The sequence below is a fragment of the Alligator sinensis genome, unplaced genomic scaffold (assembly GCF_000455745.1).
Source record: "Alligator sinensis unplaced genomic scaffold, ASM45574v1 scaffold267_1, whole genome shotgun sequence".
In the NCBI taxonomy this organism is placed as follows: domain Eukaryota; kingdom Metazoa; phylum Chordata; order Crocodylia; family Alligatoridae; genus Alligator; species Alligator sinensis.
This window is the reverse complement of record NW_005842100.1, coordinates 834,140-854,525: the sequence shown is the minus strand read 5'-3', so window position 1 is coordinate 854,525 and position 20,386 is coordinate 834,140. Positions and strand designations below refer to the sequence as shown.

Below are 20,386 nucleotides of genomic sequence, written 5' to 3'. Positions count from 1 at the left end.
AGTGGGCCCCAAAAATGAGGCCTCTTCCTTCTCCTAATAGCCTCACCCAAACCACTGGTTGTTATTCAATAATCAAAAAAGAGAAGAAAAAAAATAAAATAAAATTAGTCCTGTCCGTGAGTAATAACTGCCACCAGCAAACGTGATCAAGAAAAGCAGCATGTCAGCTTACGTTCGCAAGGTTCATGCTTTGGCTCCCCACCGTCGGCTACAGCCCTTGCTGTGGTACGGCTGCCATCTCTCCGGGGTTTCCATAGTTCCACTCTTCCTGCCTTTGGACCACTCACCAAGCCTCTCCAGGGAGCTGTGGAAAATACTCCTTCCCCTTCAGCTACCACTCCCTGACTGTGCTCTGCCCAGGGTTTTTATAGTCCTGGCCTGCCCCTTCCGGTCAGCTGACTGGCTGGCCAGGCTCAACATGTAACCCCTTCCTTACCAGCACTCTGTGCCCAGAAAGTTTTGGCCTTAAAGGGGCAGACCTATCTTCTGGTGACAGGGCTAGTGTTCCCTGTTACAGGGGGCTGCAGCCCCCCCCATAGACCTGCTCTCGTAGGCCCCTGTAGTGAGGGAGGGAGTGGGGCTGGGGCTGGGGCTGGGGCAGGGGCAGGCACTGCCCAGCTGGCACAGAGCACAGGATGGAGCTGCGAGCGGCTGGTCCACAGGGTGCGGGGGGCGGCAGCTTCTGCTGCTATATGCATCCCAGGAGGGTGTGGGGGGGCGTGCCCCCAGATCTGTGTGTGGGGTGGGGTAGACTGGGGCCAGGGCTTTGCCCACCCCCCGTGCCCCCAGATGAGGTGCTCATGGCAGTGCCTGCCCTTGCTCCAGCCCCAACCCCCACTGTCTCCCTCTCCACGGGGTCCTACAGGAGCGGGGCTACATGGGGAGGCTGCAGCCACTCCAGAATTCACCATGAGCCATAGTTCATGTGCTTTCTGTATTAATAGTCAGAGAAGTAGGGCCGGAAGGGACCTCCAGAAGTCATCTAGTCCAGCCCCCCTTGTTGACAATTAAAGGCTGGCCAGACACTGTAGAAAAACAAATCTTTATAGCCTTGGTAGATCGTTTGTGAAATAGCATTCTTTACATGACCTTACACTTGGTTTATTATTTTTGAGGTGTGCACAACTGTACATCTTCACTAACAGAACTGAAATGATTAAAACAAATGTCCTTCGATTACATATTCATTTTGTTGGGGTTCTACTTGATAAGCCATATTTATAGGTCTCACTTTGAAATGTTTGCTTTTTTCCAGAAGTAAGCACATTGAAGGATCTTTTTGGTCTTGCTAGCAATGGTACGTTTAATATTTTTGTTTGTTTCTACTGGCGTGTTGTAAAAAATGTCACAGAAATCTTTGGGTGTATACATATGTCATAATGCTAAACGTGTTTTGTCTGCAGAACATGATGTCTCAATGGCAAAGTATAGCAGGTTACCAAAAAGAAAAGAAAATGAAAAGGTAAAAAAACAATCCTATATTTCTGTCCTTAATGTTAGGAATATTTAAATCAGCAGCTGTACCTGTTTCATTTATAACTAAAACACAGGCAAATTTACAAAATTCTGGGTTTATTGGACCATACCGCACTAGCTCACAACTACAAGCGATTAACTTTCTAGTCAGCTTTTAGACCTTAGTTCAATAGGCACTGTGTGCTTCAGGTTAGGCCCAAATGTTAAATGCCTTGCTGAAACAAATCCATTTAGCATTGAGGGAAGCTCCAAGGGTGACTTCTATAGAAGAAGATCCTAAAATGCCACAAACAGAATGTATAAGCCCCCTACTATTCAGCTCTTCTAGTCACCACTTTTGTTAAGTGAGGATGCTACACTACAGGACTGTATTTGAAGCAATACAACGAGGTGTTATCTGCTGTTCTTAAAGGACTAAGTTCTCTTCTGATGGGTATTTGGATACTTATTTCTACCTTTGGATATTTCCATTTTGTGGGAGGCTCAGTTGTGCCAAGAATGTAGGGGTAGACCTAGTAAGCTGTTTTGCACTTTGAGAGAAACCAGAAAGCCCCTTTAAGGGATTTGCATTGCAGCTCACAATGCAATATTTAGTCCTTGCATTGGATATATGCTTTTGGAGATTCAGTATTGTGAATCTCCAAAAGTATTGTTCTGTGAATTTTGCTCATAGAAGATTTTGTTTGATCTCAGCTGTAGTGTACCTACTTTAGACTTATACTGATATAATGGAGATAAGAATCTGGACTGTATAGTTAATCCATGTAATTTTAATTGCATGTTGTAACAATTGCATAATTTAAACTTTTAATTGAATAATTTTAACGCCACAAGGACAGATTCAGATGCTGAAGTATCTAAATTATTATTGAAGCAGGGACAATAATTGATGTAATAGTTTATTTCCTTTCTCATGGTTCCTTTTAATATGAAGATAGTTCTCTTAGACGAAAAAAATATTTAAGTTTGGCCTTAGAACAGTCAATAAATAACATACATGTAGGATTCTATATTGAATCAGTCAGCTTTTTATCTTTTGAATTCAATCTTTTTCAGGTTAAGGCAGAAGTAGCAAAAGAGGTGGCAAATTCAAGGAGGAAGCAGCATCTATCTTCATTACAATATTACTGTGCTCTGAATGCTCTTCAGTACAGGAAGAGAATTGCAATGGTAGAACCTATGTTAGGATACACACAAGGACAGGTATGTACAGAAACAAAGGATACTGGAAATGCCATTTGAAGAGACATGTCTTTAAGATATTCAAAACATTTTGCCTTATTTTTTTTAATCAAATCTCATATGAAAATAGGAAAAGCATTTACTCAAAATGTCTTGTGTTAAAACATTTCATTTTTGTTGCATGGCTGCATGCATCTACATTGAGATGACCTGCATATTGAGCTAATTTTGCAGCCATTACTTAAGGCTTACTTGATTTATGGCCAGGTAGCTGGCTACTTAGCTATTCATAAATACACTATTTAAAAAAAACAAAAACACCACACAACCCACTTAAATTCAAAATCAGTGCAGCCTAGGATGGATTCTCACCACACTGAACAATCAGTATAACAAAAATTACTTGCACAAGCTCTGCTATGTGACAGTTCTGGTATATTTTATCCAACAGGCTGCTGAGAAATCTGTTGGGAATGAGAACTGGAATTATGTCTGAGAATTAGAGTATGTAATGTAGTGGATTGAGTATAAGGATAGAAAGTCCCACGTTCTGATTCAGCCCTTTGAGAAGACTTTGGCCAAGTGACTTGACATCTCTCTCAGTGTCCCAGGCCATAAAATATGACAGAACTACAAGTAACTTGCCTTCCAGTTGTGTTGGGAGGAAAGTTTCCATAACAATTTACAGACTGATGTAAATGGGCTGTAATATAAACAGGAATCAGGCTATAAAATAAATGTATTCTGCTGCCTGAGCACTGTTATCTTGTGTGTGGAGAGAAAACAAAAACATTCGGCTTTCTAAAATTCACCTTGCAAGAAGACTATGTAAGTCAAAGGATTCTCTGAAAATTGTTCAAATTGCTTTGATAAGCAAATCTACCCTGGGAACCTTAGGAGGGCAGGACTTTGTACAAGTTGTCTGATGCTTATTGACTTAGGACTATATTACAGTGGGTCTCATGCTCTACTGCGTAATCATTTGCCCCAGTGCAATGTGGCTTTACAGTGCTTTCAAATAAGAACTCTCCACTCATTCACACTAGTGATGGGAGGTCACACCCTCTATGCACGGATAGAAATTACATTGAGGAGAACCACAGCTTAAAGCCAAGAGGAACTCCTTCTCCCTGTCCTAGTGAGCTCTGTACTCTCTCACTTCCCCTTCCTCCACTATTGCAGTGAGAACTTTTGTATCACCATAGTCCACTTCAACCATTGGGATAATCACTGCAGAGTGACAACCCCAAGGCATTTCCAGTTGCTGGCATGCAGAAAAGACAAAGCTAGAATCATGATTTTGGATGCTCCATGTGGTAATGCCCTGGGTTACCCAGGGAATGCCAAATGCTAGGCCAGCCCCAAACTACTTTTTTTAAAGATTAAAACACACAGTGCTTCAAGGCTCTAGCGAATCTTTTAGCTTTTGTACTATAGGTTTTCAGTATTAATCATTTAGCTAAACAGTGTGTGCTCTATGTCTCATGTTCCCATAGAAAGGGTTCAGCATATTAGGGGTTACTTCATAGGAGAAATTACCATTACATCTGCTCCTTTACAATTAAGCAGTACAAGGAAGAGGAAACATGGTATCTAATGTGAATCGATGGTTAAATGTTTGATTGTTCAGTAGTGTATTAAGAATTGATTTGTATAGCTTTTCATTTAATTCAAGACCGCTCAACTAGAATAGCTTCTTGGAAAAGCTAATTAATCAGACTGCACTGGATTTCCCCCTTCCCCACCTCCACTCTCCATCTTCGTCCCCATATCAGCCTGTCCCATAACCATGTCCTTCAGAGTAGTCATCTGATTAAACTGATTAATAATGCATGCCCTGTGTAGGGTTGTCTCAGGTCAGGTCTGTGCAAGTCACTTTGCTAGTACTGGACACAAGCAGAGTCATACCAGAAAAGTACTCCTAAGTCTGGACACACCTTCTATCAGCAAAGCCATTCTTTTTCCAGTATCCCTTATTCCAGCTTCTTGAGCAAAACAGTGTCTGCACTAGGAACTTTGTCCAGCTCATGTATGTTTGACAGAGACTATACCTTGTCACATCTGATGGACATAACTACTCTGGTGAAAATTCATAGTGCATACCAGGCCTAATATAGGTAGTGGAGGCTCAGATCTCAGCCCTTGAGACTGCAACAGAGTAAGGCACAGGAGCTGGTACTGCTGGAGAAACCAGTTCTGGTCAGCACTAACAAATGTAGCAGAGGGAACAAGGCTGACATGGCTCTTCCTCCCCAGAAAACAGAAGGCTTTTTGGAAATTTGACCGTCAACAACCACTGCAGATACAGATAAGCATCCGTATGCATGAGAGAGCATATGGGGTGATTGGTAAAAGAAGGTGGGAAAAGCAGATAGACATTGGATTCAAAACTGTCTTAGATTTGAGTATCAGCCTGAGACATCTTACATAACAGAATCATCCTCAGCACACGCCCTGCCATCCATTATATAATTGTCAAAGCTTTCTTAGATAATTTTCAGAATGCCCTTATTGTATTTTTCAGATTAACTTTTTTAAGAAGGGAGCAGAGATGTTTTCCAAAAGAATGGACAGCTTTTTATCATCAGTTTCAAACATGGTTCAAAGGTAACACAACACCTAGGTTTCAGTTTGGTTTTTATTTATTTATACTTCTGTTTTAAAAATTTCAAGCAGGACTACTAATGTCCTTCTGTGCCTGGCTGAGGGCTTGTCTCATCCTGATGTCTTTAACCATGAAAGTAGTTCCACAAAAGGGCTGTAGAGCTGGGCTTGCATTGCTGAAATGGGTGGAATTGTGGATTTCACTTGCACTTCACTCTGTGGAAAGAGTCAGTGGGAAGGGAGGAGCATTTGTGTATGTATAAAGGGGGAAAATATTATCTTGTGCACTGCAGCGAACATGCACACAGCAGAAAAATGGTAGTTGTGGTTCCTCAGGCTAATACAGTGGTATTTGACCTCCAGCCTGTGGGTAGAACGTGGCCTATAAGACCATGTCATCTTCCTGTGGGTCTCCCCATGGCTCTGGAAATTTGAAGCTGTGGCATTCAGATTGCTACTTTGGAAGCCACAGAAATTAATGCTACAACCACTCCCCTCCTGCCAAATTTCTGGACCCGTGGGGAGCCCTGCAGACCGGATGACATGGCCCCGCATGGCATGTTGTGCCAGTGTAAGAGATCGCTCCATTGCCAGATCCAGTGTGCAGGGTCAACAGATTGCAGCCGTGGACCAACCTCATGTGTCAACCCCACCCTAGATCCAGCCTACAGACCAGACCCTTGCCACTCATCCAGCCCTCTGGTCTAGAAAGTTGAGTACTGCTGGACTAATGCCCAAATAACATACCTTAACTAAGAATACAAGCCCAATCTCAATCCTGCATACCTGTATGGGTATGCTTAGTTCAGCATTTAGGAGCATAAAGATGTTTTAAACATCTTCATGAGCATACAAAGAAGGATCGTGGACCCCTTGAACAGTGTTTCCTTATTTACAGAAAAATATATTTCAGTCTTCCAAAAAAATCTTTTAGCAGTATTATTTTTTTTAATCATTATCGTTCAGTTTTGCTGTGAGTTCAGGAGCCAGTATAAACCATTTAGTGTTGCTAAATATTAATATCATAGTAGGATTGGGGCCTCATTGTACTGGGGCTGTACAAACATGGGAGAGAGAGAATCCTTTCCTTGGAGAATTCACCATTTCCATTGGAACCAAATGGATGTCTTTCCACTGAGTGCAGTGTGCTTTGGGTAAGGGCCTTATTGAATAATTTCCCCAATGTTGGCCTTATTCATCTGATAATCTTTTTAGTCCCTGCATTTCTACTGGAGATTGAAATTGTTTTCTTTACAGTTAATGTTCACTGCCAAATTCTAGTCTAATAAATAAATCCAAACTTACCCACAATCCTCTAAGCCTTATCTTATAATTGTAATAGATTAGAGGGCTGACTAAATTTTTATTTAAGCCATGTGGGACACTAGATTGCACAAAGCAAAGGAAACAGGAACCCTTTCTAATTTAAACATGTCCAGAGATCACTCCCTTTTCTGGGCATGGTGGCACTCTGAGCACCAAATACTTATTATTTTAGAACAGTTAGTTTCAAATAACTAGACTGTATAGCAGGAACTAGAAAAAAGTTGCCAGACAAGGACTGACTAAATGATTTATATATTCTGGTGTCATGACAATGACACTGACTAAAGCCAACTGATTTGGAGGAAGGAATAACCCTGAACTGTGCTGCAGTTGCACAATTGCTCTATATACTATCTTGAATGGAAATTTTCTTTCTTACCACAACTGGCAGTCAAGTCTCATGCTTCAGGGTACAAGATGATAATCATTATAATTGTTTTCTCAGTAGTCTAATTTCACCTGCCACTCTTCTTTATGAAGCATCTAATTATTTTGCAGTTTTACTAAGGCATTCTTTTTAACAAAATCCTGCAACAAGGAGTGCTCTTTGTACTTTGCATGCAAAGTAATTTCTTGTCTCAGTTTAAAATTGTCTGCCTTGTAATTTCCAACAAGTGTCCTTCTTGTTCTTGGCCTAATGGAAAGAGCATGTAAGAGCACTTGAATAGCTTTCACTAAACCAGTGCTTATTTTACATATCTTTATCATATTTCTGCTTACTTTTCCCCTTTCCACACTGTATCTCGAACAATCCCTCTCTAATCTTCATATAATTTGTTTTGGCTATAGGACAGGTTTTAAACTCCCTAGGCAGAGTGCCCTCTATTTTTAACATCAGAAATATTTTGCCTATGGACTGCAGACTTGTTTGCACAAAGCACTTTTCATACACTACTTATTAAGACTGTGAAATCACATTCTAGAATAAGCCCATTTTTTCCAAAGTATAATTTGTGCTTCTCTGAGTTAGGGGTCTGGGTTCTGAGACAAGCAGATAAGTCTTTCAGCTGTTCTCCAGAGTTGCAGCTTTCCTATAAAAATCTCTAGCCGTTCTGATTTTGAAGGAACCTTTGAAAACACAACCCTGCTGTAACCAGTGTAGCAGTGTCTGCCTGACCCTGAAAAAAAGAGGTTGGAGAAGTCTGAACCGCACCTTTCATCTCAGGGGTTATCATCTCAAATGTGTATGAAGATATTTTAAATATCAGTGTGGTCAACCATTTCAGTGCTCAAAGAACACCAGGAAATGGATGAATCCTTATATCACTCTGAGTAACTTATACTTTTCGTGCTCTAACTGCATAGGTTTGGGAGATGCCAATATTTCCTTTTTTCCCACCCTACAAATAAGAAACGAGGCCTCAGAACCAGAAAGTCCATCTGGTCAGTTAGATGCTGTTTAGCACTAGCATAAAATGCAACATTCTCCATTCAGGTTACTTACCACCACAGTAATGACCATTAAAAGATCAGCAGCAGTTATAGAAATGGCCCCAAATGTAGTTAAAACTGTTTGCCCTGTGGATCAGGTAGGCAGTTGTCACCTCTGTGGTAGCTAGCTACAGTTTATATCACTATTTCTCAAACTGGGGTACATGGGCAATGTGACAAACTACTAGAGGGTCTAGGAAGAAATGGGACCCTCTAGTAGTTTGTCACATAGCCCACTTAAGGAAGATTGCAGGTTGCTTTTGAGAGGGGGAGAGAGAGATCTCTTCCTTGCTCGCTCGCTCTCTAAAACAACCTGCAGTCTTCCTTAGATGGTTGGAGGGCTTAAGGCATGGTGGCAATGACAGGATTACTGTTTTAGTATAGGGCAACAGCAGCATAACAAACTTAAAAAGAAATTCGCAACCCAAGGTTTCAGAATCACTGGTCTGTGCGTTTGCTTTGAGCATTTATAACCCCCCTGAGGCATTAAGGTTGATCCCCCTGCCTCAAACATTCACAGATGAAATATGAGGGACTCTCAGATATTACAAGTCCATGCAGTTTGATGGCCCTAAAATATATGCGCCGGCAGCCTTCTTGAATGAGATGATGACAATTCTTGGCCACTTCCTTCATGCAGGGATACTCAGGCCATAGTTCCAAGTGATAAATAACTTTTCAAGTGACCTTGATATCAGAGATTTTTATTGTAGGTATCGGTGTCTTTCGTGCCCTCATAGGATCATAGAAAGTAAGGGTTGGAAAGGACCTTGAAAGATCATTGATTCCAACCCCCAGGGCTGTCCCTAAGGGGGGGCGAATCGGGGCAACTGCCCTGGGTCCTGTGCTTTGGGGGGCCTCACGGAGCCGGATGGAGCGGCGCAGCGACTCTGCGCTGCCTCCAGCTTCACATCGCGCTCCCCACACCGAATCTGCCGCCGGCTTCCTTGCATCTGGGTCAGGGCCCTGCACAGGCTGATTTGTCCTGGGTCCTGGATCCTGCTTAGATTGTCTCTGCCAACCCCCACTGCTCTGGGCAGGAATACTGCTGAAATCAAATGATCCCAGAAAGGTATCTGTCCAGTCTCCTCTTGAAGACTTCCAAGGTTGGGGACTGCACCACCTCCTTGGAAAGTCTGTTCCAGATTCTGGTCACCCTTGCCATAAAGAAGTTTTTCCTTACATCCAGCCTGAAACCATCCTCTAACAGTTTATGGCCATTGCTTCTTGGGAGCCCTTGTGAACAGTTTCTCTCCCAGGTCCTGATAGTCCTCCTTACGTACTTATAGACTGCCACCAAGTCTTCTCTTCCCAGGCTGGAGAGTCCCAGATCCCTTAGTCTTTCCTCATAAGGTTTGTCCTCCAGGCCCTTAATCATTCTTGTGGCCCTCCTCAGGGCCCTTTCAAGATTCTCCACATCTTTTGTTAAGTGCAGCTCCCAGAACTGGACAGAGTACCCCAGCTGAAGTCTCACCAACACCAAGTAGAGAGGAAGTATCACTTCCTTAGCCCTGCTCGTGATGTATTGGCTAATGCATCCCAGTATGCCATTAGCTCTGTTGACTATAGCATCACACTTGCAGCACGTGTTCATCCATAACACCGAGGTCCTTTTCAGCCATCGTGCTGGCCAGGACATCTCCTCCTAACCTATATTCATGTTGCTGGTTACTTCTCCCCAAATGAAGCACTCTGCATTTATCCTTATTGAACTGCATCTGGTTACATTCTGCCCATCTTTCCAGCTTGTCCAGTTCCACTTAGATCTGCATCCTATCCCCTAGCATAACCATTTTTCCCCATTACTTAGTATCCTCCACAAACTTGCCCAGCGTGCTTTCCACATCCTCATCTAAATTGTTGATAAAGATGTTGAACAGCAGAGGGCCAAGAACTGAACCCTGTGGGATGCCACTGACCACCTCCCTCCAAGATGATACAGACACGTTCACTAACACTCTCTGCATTTGACCCCTCAGCCAGTTCCCAACCCACCTGACCGTGGACTCTGCCAGCCCACAATCCCCAAGTTTTTTTTTGATAAGAGCATCATGAGGGACCATATTGAAGGCCTTTTTAAAATCCAAGTATATGACATCGACCACGTTTCCCACATTTAAGCGGTTCATTACTTGATCACAGAAGGAGACGAGGTTGGTCAGATATGACCTGCCTGCAACAAAACCGTGTTGCTATCCTTCAGCATCATGCCCTTTGCCAGTCTCTCACAAATGGACTTCTTGATATTTTTTTCCAAAATTTTACCCAGTATCGAGGTCAAACTAACCAGCCTATAGTTTCTCAGATCCTCCCTCCTCCCTTTCTTAAAGATTGGCACCACATTGGCCCTTTTCCAATCATCCAGGACCTCTCCCAAGCACCACGATTCTTCAGATACCTTTGCCAATGGTCCCACAACGACTCCAGCCAATTCCCTCAGCACTCTCAGGTATAGTCCATCCAGTCCTGCCGACTTGAAGACATTCAGCCGCTCTAAGTGCTCCCTCACCAGTTTGACACTGACCAGTAGCTGGAAATTCCCCCCGCCGCATCTGTCCACTATTCAACCAGGTGGGCGACCACCAGTTAGTAAACACCAAAGAGTCGTGCCACTTTTCTTACAATACTTTTTGAGTTGGACGGTGTCCAGGTTAATAATGGACTGTAGCGTTCGCTTCTGATCTGGAGGGTATTTGTGACAATTCCCAAGGGGCCTTGGCTGTTTCATTAACACTGGACATGTCTACATGAGATGTTATGTTGCTGTAGCAACGCGCTACAGCGATGTAGCATTGGTGTGCACAAACCGTGACACCACAACTCTGTCACCATAGCAATGCATTCCCTCGCTACAGTGCATTGCTATGGTGACGTAGCAGCTAAAAATAACCATGCGCCACCAGCACGGCGCAGTATAGGCTGTTACTGCACCATCATTTAGTACTTCCTTTCAAAAGGAAGTACTAAATAATAGCACAGTAACAATGGGACTGTAGGGGCACATGTAGACGTACCCACTGACTGCTCATGTGACTCCTGAGCCACTCAGGGCTGAGTGTTAGTGCTCCCACGCATTTCCGCACTAGCTACTGGATACAGGCAGGAACTCCAGAAATTTAGACGAACAGAGTTATAGTGTTTCTGAAAGTTAGGTGAACACTTCTAGCATATGATCCAAGGAGCAAGCTAAGCATCTATCTATGCTCCAAGGCTGAGTATAACACCTTCAGCATAGGTTGCGGAAACAGTTTCCCACAGACTAAGGGAAGGACTTTGCCTTCATTCCAGCTAACCACCGTCTAGCTCCAAGTGGTGTGAGAGAGACACAAGTACCGCATCGTTCTGTTCTTCTGAGCCTGGAGCTTGTTAGTGCACAAAAATAGGCAAGGCAAATTTGTACCTCTTACAGGCCATATCTGATTTCTACAAATGTCAGTAGCTGTTACGAACAGCTACTGAAAAATCAGAACAAAGCAGAGGATAAAAGTCCTGTTATTGCAACCAATTGTTTTACAAGGGGCACACTTCATTTATTTTTCTTCCAGGACAGTTTTAAATCTGATTGCTTTAGACGAGTGGTTTTCAATCTTTTTGGACTCAAGGCACACCTTGGGAAAATGCCAGCTCTTAGTTTAGACCATTTTTTTTTGACAACAGAGAAATAATAGAGCAATTCTTCTGTTGCAAACAACTTGGAAAGACCACAACAGAGCAGAATGGTTTGAAGATTATGAATTCCTATTTGAAATCTCTGAGTTTATCTTGTGGATCACATTTGCACACCTAACAGTGCAGTGCTGACAGTGTGTGGCCCCATTGTGACCCCACGGCATCCTAGAAAGGATCTCAAGGCACCCTGGATGAGACTCACCGCTTTAAACAGAATTTCATAATTATACCTTTACCTTAATACCAGCTGTTTTCCCCTTTCATATTCTGAAAACTCTGACCCTCTTGCTGAGTACATTAGAACACCTGAACGAATAGATCCTCAGCCCTGGCTGAAGGGCACTCCTCAGCAGGCCCAGGTCTGGCGTACCCCTACACCATAAACGGGAGGGAAACAAAGCAAGTATAAAGAATAACTTTCTTCCACCCAGGTGGGCTGCATAGTGCTGTGGCACAACCAGGAATTAGTCTCTTTGTGTTTGAATTGTAACCAGTAACCGCTTTTCAAATGGGAAAGAAAATCATTGACCTCACCCAGTTACTTTTAAAAGAAGTGGTTTCAAGAAGTCAGACCTCATGTAGGGAAGCTTTCAAACCAACAATCACTTCCTGATAGAGCCCAGAATGTGTCTTGGGAACAGCCAAATAGGACCTTATTGTTTTAATGAAGCTCCTGATAGGAGATTGTGGAAATCTGTCCAAATGAAACATTGCCTTCCGAGTGGGTTTAGGTGTTAGAAATGAAGAGAAGCTACAGGAATATTCTACTGCTATATAACAGCAGTGACATCATAGTTTTCTTATTAGGACTGCCTGCATTAATTAATGGGAATCTAATTCTTGGCCCAGCCTGGCCCAGCCCAGCCCAACAGGGTAAGGGGGTGCAGCCTGGTCCCAGCCTGGGCATGTGGGGCTTGGGGTTTGGGAATTTGACAGGGGGAGGGTAGCCATATTAAGGGCCACCGCTCCCTACCATCAAATTTGCTGACCTATGGGAAACCCCACTGGCCAGATGTGATGGCTCCATAGGCCACATTTGGCCCATGAGCTCAAGGTTGAGCGCCCCGGTTCTAGACAAACAGGAGCTCACACCAGATTTGGGTTCTGTCTCACTAATCCTAACTAGGCTTGCTGTCCTAAATTTGTCCCAACTTTTGTTATCCGATGCTTCTTATGGAAGTAAACCTGCAAAAATTTGACCTTGACTTCTTTGTTCTGCTGAAGTACCTTATTGCATTGGTTCACTGAGTATAGAGGAACATTCTCAGGATGAACATTGAAATAAACCCCCACACCCAGAATATTAAAATGGAAATAATCTTTACACTCGAATATACTTTTCAGGATTGGTGCTGCTAATGCTTTTTGCAATTCTGTAATTTTAGACAATGAAACTAAAATGGTCACGTTCATTTCTTTTTAACAGTCTGTTATCTTTTTCTGGTTCTCATTGACTAGTCAACATTGCTGGGCTTGGGTCAGTAACACAAGGGAAAGTTTGAATGCAGTCTTTTGTCTGTTTACAGTGATATAAAAAACCTCACAAAACTATTCATAAATATTGTGAGCTCCTACTAAGAGGCACCCTAAATTTTGGAATGCAAGCATGCGTGCCTTTTTTTTTTTTTTTTTTACGTAGGAGTTCTTTCAGCTGTTCTCTTCACTGCAAGAACAGAGCAGCATGGGGGGAGGGGGGCATTGGATATCCAGGGGTCAAAAAACCCACGCAAAAAAAAGTGGTGCTGCGCACTCAGGGGCAGTGTGCATTGCTCAAAACCAGAGCCTAGCTAACCAGAGCCATGCTTTGGCTGCTGGCCAGGCTCCGGGCAGCTGAATTGCCCCTGCTGCAGCCCGAGGAGGCTCCCAGGACCCCAGGTAAGGCTGCTGGGGCCAACCCAGTGCCGGTTCCTACCCCACCCAGGATAACCCACTGCATGCCAGAGACTGTGTGGCATAGATGTTCCCCAGGGACAACTCATGGCAACATAAGGTGTCCTGGTGCTAGTTGTCCCCCGGGGAACCAAACGTCCATGCTTGTGGCCATATAGTCCAAGCCAGTATAAGTGACTAAGGATTTTGCTGCTCTTTGAAACACTTCAGTACCACCAGCCCTTTTTGGAGATGGAAAGCACGTTTCTGAAAAGCTGTACTCAGCTCATCAGTAGTCCAAGGATAGAAACTCCAGTTTATCATGTGGTCTGCAAGAAAGAACAAAACAATTCTAGCACCATTTCTGGAAAGCCCAGGAGGATCATTACCAGAAAGATACTAACCCAATGTACACCTGCCTCTGCTTGTTCTGCTTCAGTCTGAATTCCTGCATGCATTGCCATTTGATTGCCTGGCTGCAGCTTTGTTTGTCTCGCAAAAAAAATACAGCTCAAACCTGGCTGTTAATATTTAACCTTTCTTATCTGCAGTCATTCCATACTTCTTGGTCATCTTCATATCTCTTTTTTTTTAATGTTTTGCAAAAGAAAATAACCATCCTTGATATAAGCAGTATAGGTTTTAAAAATATACATATTTTCTATTTGTTGCAAATGTGCGTTTTTTTGTTTTTGTTTTCTGTGATATCATCTATTGAACTATAGCTGGAAGAGAGCTTTGTGGCCACATTTATAGTAATATTCTTAAATGTTACCATTTCAGAACCACCAGCGCACACAGAATTTTGCAGTCCTTCCTCTTCCAAACTGCAAACAGTCAGACTCAAGTTACACAAGTTTTGAATGTCTCCATGGCAGCCGTCTCTTGTTTCTTTGACCCTAACTTAAATCTACAAGGAGTGCTTGCTTAATTTCTACCTCTTTCTTCCATTCATTCTTGCCTGTACTAATTTATCATGTGCTCAGAGAAATCCTTTGGCATGTAGTCTTGTAACTTTTTTTTCCTTTTAACAGATTTACGAACACCTGTCTTCACATTACTCCAAACAAGCAGGGAACCATAAGCAAACACCTTGCATATGTTTGGCCCATCTGTGTTATAGCATATTTAACACACACATTTTTCATTCTTGCAGCATTGTTAGATATGTCTGTATGTATATTTACTGACAGCAAGTCGGCTTTGATTTTTTTCAGCATACAGAGAGACTTGGATGCTGAAGCTGAAGCCATGAGGGTGTCCCAGCAGGACTTGCTTTCTGTTAGTGAGTCTGTTTATACTCCGGATTCTGATGTAACTTCACCAGCTATCAACAGAAACCTCATCCAGAAAGCTGGCTACCTTAATCTTAGAAAGTAAGGAGGACAGTGTTTTTTGTTTGTTTGTTTTTGCTTGTTTGACTGCTGGCTAATTTCCACATTGCTTTTACCTTACCAACTCTTTGGGAATATTTTCAAAAACGCACTTAAGTGATTTAGGAGCCTAATTCTCACTAAGAATCAAAAGGTTTGAGGCTTCTGTATCACTTGGGCAATTCTGTCTTTAGGCTCTTAAATGCCCAAGTCACATTTGAAAATGGGATTTAAGAGTCTAAGCCATTTAGGCCAGCATTTCTCAACTGTTGGTTGCACTCAAAATGGGGTTACAAGAATACATGAAAGGTCTGTGAACAAGCTTTAAAAATAAATCCACAAACTTTAAAGGGAGAATCCTTTTTTAAAGGAGAAAAACATGGGAAACCGTGGCTTTTCTCTTGCAGGCTGTCAGAGTTCCAGCCTGCGAGGGGCTGCTTGGAGCACCCCCTAACCCTAACCTTCACCTCCCACCCGCACCCACCCACCCCCTGCCCCACACACAGAGGGGCTGGGGCCTGATGGCAGTGAGTTGGCAGTGAGGGGCACTAGGTCAGGACTGGCCATTAATGTTTACAAATGGGTTTGGCTACAAAAAAGGTTAACCACTGATTTAGGCTGTTTTTTGAAAATGTTGCCTTGTGTCACTAAGTGAGTTTTCCTCTCCCTGGATTTCCCTAATAGGTGGAATTCATGCATTTGATGGGGATAAAAATAAAATGTAATGTTTAAGCTTTTTAGTTCATTCATGTCTCTTAGGCTGGGGTCAGGGTGTTCCCTATCTTCAGGGACGAGACATCTCCTTACAAAGAGGAACTGGGTTTTGTATTTGATATGGATTTTAGGGCTTTGCCAGTAAGCTTCCCTATTACACTGACAGTTTTATGGACAATCCGAGTACATACCATTGAATATATATATAATATGAAAACTTACTTCACAGACTTCTCATTGACTTCAGCAGTAGCTATGCATACAGAACAGAAGGAAAGTTGCTTGTGATCCAACTATGTTTTGTTTCACCCTACTTAACTGGCAATTCATTTCTATTTAATTCAAACACTGATATTTTACCTAGCTTTAAAGGTGTATTATGGACTTTTGTTGAGGTATAACAGCAATGTAAATGGTGGGTTACAGTGTCACAAGAATGACTCCATAGCCATGTAGATGATATCTTCAATGAACTGCTTCGCTTGTAGAACTATTTTTATAAGAACATATATCCCATTTATGCTGAAAGTTCTGCTGCTGCTGCCCATCCCTGAATTAAAGTACTATAAAATCTTGTGGTGCCCATCTATGTTATTTGGGCATCAGCACATTCACTTAGGGAATACTGCAGATGATGATACCATTTAGAGACTTGGGACACTCATCACTTGCTTCTGCTTAAGCCTCCAGGTTGAGTCAGGAAGTAGTCTTCTGAGGGCAGTGCCTTTGACATCTGTTGAAATTTGGATTAGAAGTTATAGAATCCTTTGCTTAAAGTAGCACTGCTCATCAGAACATACTCAAAATGTCAAGAGAGAAATGGGGGTCAAATCCATGTATTTAATCGGGGATTGTATCTAAACAGAGTTAATTCAAAGCGCATAGCCTCAGGACTGAAAAAAGGCCATGCATTTACCCCAGATTAGTGGGAACAGTGCTCTTTCAACACACAATGCTGTCAGTGCTGTGGAGCCCCAGACTGACTCCCCCCTGCCACTTTCAAGGCTTCTAATAGTTTTGAAATGACTGTTAGAAGCTTTGAAAGTGAGGGGAGCTAGTCAGTTTTAGGACCTCTACTAACATAGCATTGACAGTGCTGTCCCTAAGGAGCATTGCTTACAGTAGGGTCACTGCTAGTTTCAGAAGCAAGGAACTCATGCCATTTTCAGGACTTCCCATAGGTTCTAGGCAGCTAGTACAAGACTTGACAAAGAGGGGAGAGAACAGCTGTGAAACTAACTAGCTCCAGACTTTGTTAAGGCTAATAGCAGCCCTTCAACAGCTGCTTCCCTTTCCCATTTCTGGCATAGTTAAACAGAGTAAAATTAGTTACAAAGGAGAGTTACAGTTAGCGGGAAGTTAAACTTAATTTTACACAGTTAAATAGCATAAAGCAGAGATTAAAGATTCTATGCTTTTATTTAAGCAGTTGATGCACTTGTTGCACTGTACACAGCAGGCAGCAAACTGGGACAGGCATTATGTTATGCAGTTGAGCAAATTCCACACTAATCCTATGGGCATATGAGTGGAGAGTACGTTGTATTCACTCCATGCTAACAAGTCTTACTCCCATGTGTTCTCTATAGTAAAACAGGCCTGGTGACTACAACCTGGGACAGACTGTATTTCTTCACGCAAGGTGGTAACCTGATGTGCCAGCCCAGGGGAGCAGTAGCTGGAGGACTGATTCAGGACTTGGATAACTGCTCTGTAATGGCAGTAGACTGCGAGGACAGACGATATTGCTTTCAGATCACTACTCCCACAGGAAAATCGTATGGGTCACAAGTTTTCCACTAGAGAATAAGCCATAGCAACTCAATCAGATAGGTTTCCAGAATGCACGATTGATATGCTAACAGTTTGGTAGGGGGAGCCATGCTAACTGAGCTGGGTTGCCAGCTTCCATCGTAATTTTAAGAAAAGGCTTTTACTTTTACATTTAAAGCTGGTGCCCGTGCTGCATATATGATAAATGCTGTCACTTAGGTGCAGTTTATTCATGTGGTTTCTCTCAACTAGCAGATAGAAAGGCACCATTTGGTGGCATGTACCTTGGGTTTAGAGTTAAATGGGCCTGAGTGCTAATGCAAGCTCTAACACAAAACATTTGTATTTTAGGGGTATCACCCTTCAAGCAGAAAGCAAGAAAGAATATGAGGAGGTAAAATGTTCTCCTGCTTCACCTTTTTCCTCTTCTACATCAGGCAGTTTGGAGAGCTCAGTTTCTTTTCTCTCTCTTACAGTGGATCTCTGCAATCAACAACATCTCCAGGCAGATCTATCTCTCAGACAATCCAGAGGTGGGCACTTGCTTGTTTTAAACTGCTCTTTCAAATTTGCTGTTCTGGTGGAGCACAGAGCCCACAGCATTTCTGCAAGGGGGAAATTGTATTTTATTTTCTTAGGCCGTTGCAATCAAGTTAAATCAGACAGCGCTGCAGGCAGTGACCCCCATCACCAGCTTTGGGAAAAAACAGGAAATGCGGTGTTCCAGGTAACATTTTTGCTTTTAGTGTTGCACATTGAGTCAGACTCCACTTAGAGGCCAATAGACACATTGGGGAGCAACTACTACCCCAGGTGCTGTAAGGTAGTCCATGAGAGTCCCAGCACAGTCAATGGGACTCAGTAATGTTTCATATTCTGTTTGTCTAGCGCAGCTTGTGAGGTCAAGGCTCTGCTCAGTTCCTGCGGGGGGGGAGGGGGGGGGTGTCTTTCCCTGGTTAATTTGTTCTCAAAGTTACAGTTTTGTAAAGAGAAAAGTAAAGTAAAGTTGAAGGAACTCCATGACACTCATGAGTAAAGCCCTCCCAAATTCACAGTGGAAGTGGGCTGCACTGCAGCTCCTTTAATCTTGCAGATTCCCCTGCACACCTCCACCACCACTGATTGGTGGAGGGGCCCCTCTTGCAGCTCACTCCCAGTCGGCAGGGAAGTGAAAACCATGGTTTTAAACATTGCACCATTTTTGCCTCCCCGCTGCCAATTGGCCAAAGGGCCCAGGAGCCCTTTTGCTTGCTGTTGACTGGCAGGGAGGCCAAAACAGTGCTATGTTTAAAATTGCATTTTTTTGCTTCCCTGCCAACCAGGGATGAGCTGCAAGTGGGGCCCCTCCGCCAGTCAGCAGCAGTGGGGCACATGGGGGAACCTGCAAGATTAAAGGATTAAAGCAGTTTACTTCTGCTGTGAATTCGGTAAGGCCCGACTCATGAGGTTCCCTGCCACCCACTCAAGAGAGGGGCAAATGCACCGATCATGGGAGATGCAACTCAACCAGGGGTGTTAGCCTATTGGAAAAAATAGGGGGCATTCACACACCAAACTACAATTCTCATGAGGCACTGCACCACAGGAGGGCAGCACCATTGGTAAGGTTATTCCTTAAGCCAATGCAAGTATGCAGTAGCCATGCCTCATCATCTTTGTGTGTGTGTTGTTTCCATACCGCACGTTCCTCTGCCATGAAAATCACTAAAAATCTCCATGCAAAATCATAACCTTGTTTATGAAACAGATGCAGTTCTTGGTCTGCCAGGTCTCTGGGTCACAGACTGCTTTGTTTATGCATTTATGTCTAGCACAGCAGGATTCTGGTATCTGGTTGAGGGTTCTTTGGTGCTACCCAACACTCATAAAAACATTTTTAGTTTCTATACAGTATCTGAAATCAATGCTAGTCCATGGAGTCTGAAACAAGTAGAAGTTCTCTTGCCAGATAATTATTTGGTATGATTCTGTCTTGGTTGTTAAACCATCACTCTCCTTAGAGGCTGTAAAGCATTGAGTAATATAATGCTCAAACTAAAACAATTTTTTTTTTTTTTTTTTTTTTTTTAAACAAACCCCTATTTTCCCTTTCTTTTCTTGCTGCCAGCTTCTTCCCCACCAATTCTTCAGTCTTTGTGACTGGGAACCAGAGACTCTGAGTTTATGCTCTGTCCCTAAAAGGCAGTGGACAAAATAAAACAAGGCAAAATCAAGTAGCTGTCAGTTTTTAATGCATGGAAAAATGCTCTGTGAACTCTGTAAACTTTCATTAGGACATTTGAAAGCCTGGGTTGTTCCTACCTAAACCTTTAAATCTTTCACTTTTTTCTTACTTAATATTCTCCTCCCATTAAACACCAATTCCTTCCAGTTTTCTATCATTCCTGCAAGGCACTGGGACTGTCAATTAAATACAATACCCTTCCCATTTTGTTCTGAATGTGGGAATTTTACTTTGACTACAGTTTACAGGGAAGCAAAAAGGTTGCACTAAAAAGGTTGATTTATCTGAAGGAAATTATCTGTATCTAATCTAGTTATAGTGGAAAAAGTGAGTTTTGTTGCATTGCATTAGTCAACTCTGCATAAGTTACTACATAGTCTACAAAGAGAAGGCATTATAGAAATGAAAGTTATCAAGCATTCTGCCACCAAAATGAACAATAAAAGCATCAGACACGAAAGTGGTAGTTGGTTTCTGCTTTTAGTATTTCCTGCAATTGCAGATTCCACTCTCTTACGAATTCTTTGAGTCAAAGAAGAAAAGTTGCTTAATGCACATCATTTGTCCCTGGATAGTGTACTGTAACAAGCCAGCAGCTAAGAGCTTAGTGGTTTTCATTATTACATACCGTTATGTTTTAATGTTTTAGGGTTTTTATCCTGTTTTTTATTGTAAACCACTTTGAGCTTTTTTCTGGGGAGACTGGCCTATAAATCACACACACACACACACACACCCCCACCCC

The 20,386-nt window shown here is 42.7% G+C and overlaps 1 protein-coding gene across 2 annotated transcripts in view; it reads left to right on the top strand.

Moving 5' to 3' along the window:
- The window catches only part of APPL2 (adaptor protein, phosphotyrosine interacting with PH domain and leucine zipper 2), a 51,784-nt gene that overhangs the window by 22,309 nt on the left and 9,089 nt on the right, over positions 1-20,386 (top strand). The window contains exons 6-14 of one of the 2 annotated variants that reach the window (XM_025204907.1): positions 1,259-1,297; positions 1,404-1,462; positions 2,533-2,679; positions 5,183-5,265; positions 14,775-14,933; positions 17,234-17,422; positions 17,769-17,811; positions 17,894-17,950; positions 18,056-18,144. In XM_025204907.1, coding sequence (XP_025060692.1) covers positions 1,259-1,297; positions 1,404-1,462; positions 2,533-2,679; positions 5,183-5,265; positions 14,775-14,933; positions 17,234-17,422; positions 17,769-17,811; positions 17,894-17,950; positions 18,056-18,144 — 865 coding nt within the window. Of the gene's footprint in view, positions 1-1,255; positions 1,298-1,403; positions 1,463-2,532; positions 2,680-5,182; positions 5,266-14,774; positions 14,934-17,233; positions 17,423-17,768; positions 17,812-17,893; positions 17,951-18,055; positions 18,145-20,386 lie in introns of both variants that reach the window. The other variant, XM_006024262.3, reaches the window with a different exon arrangement.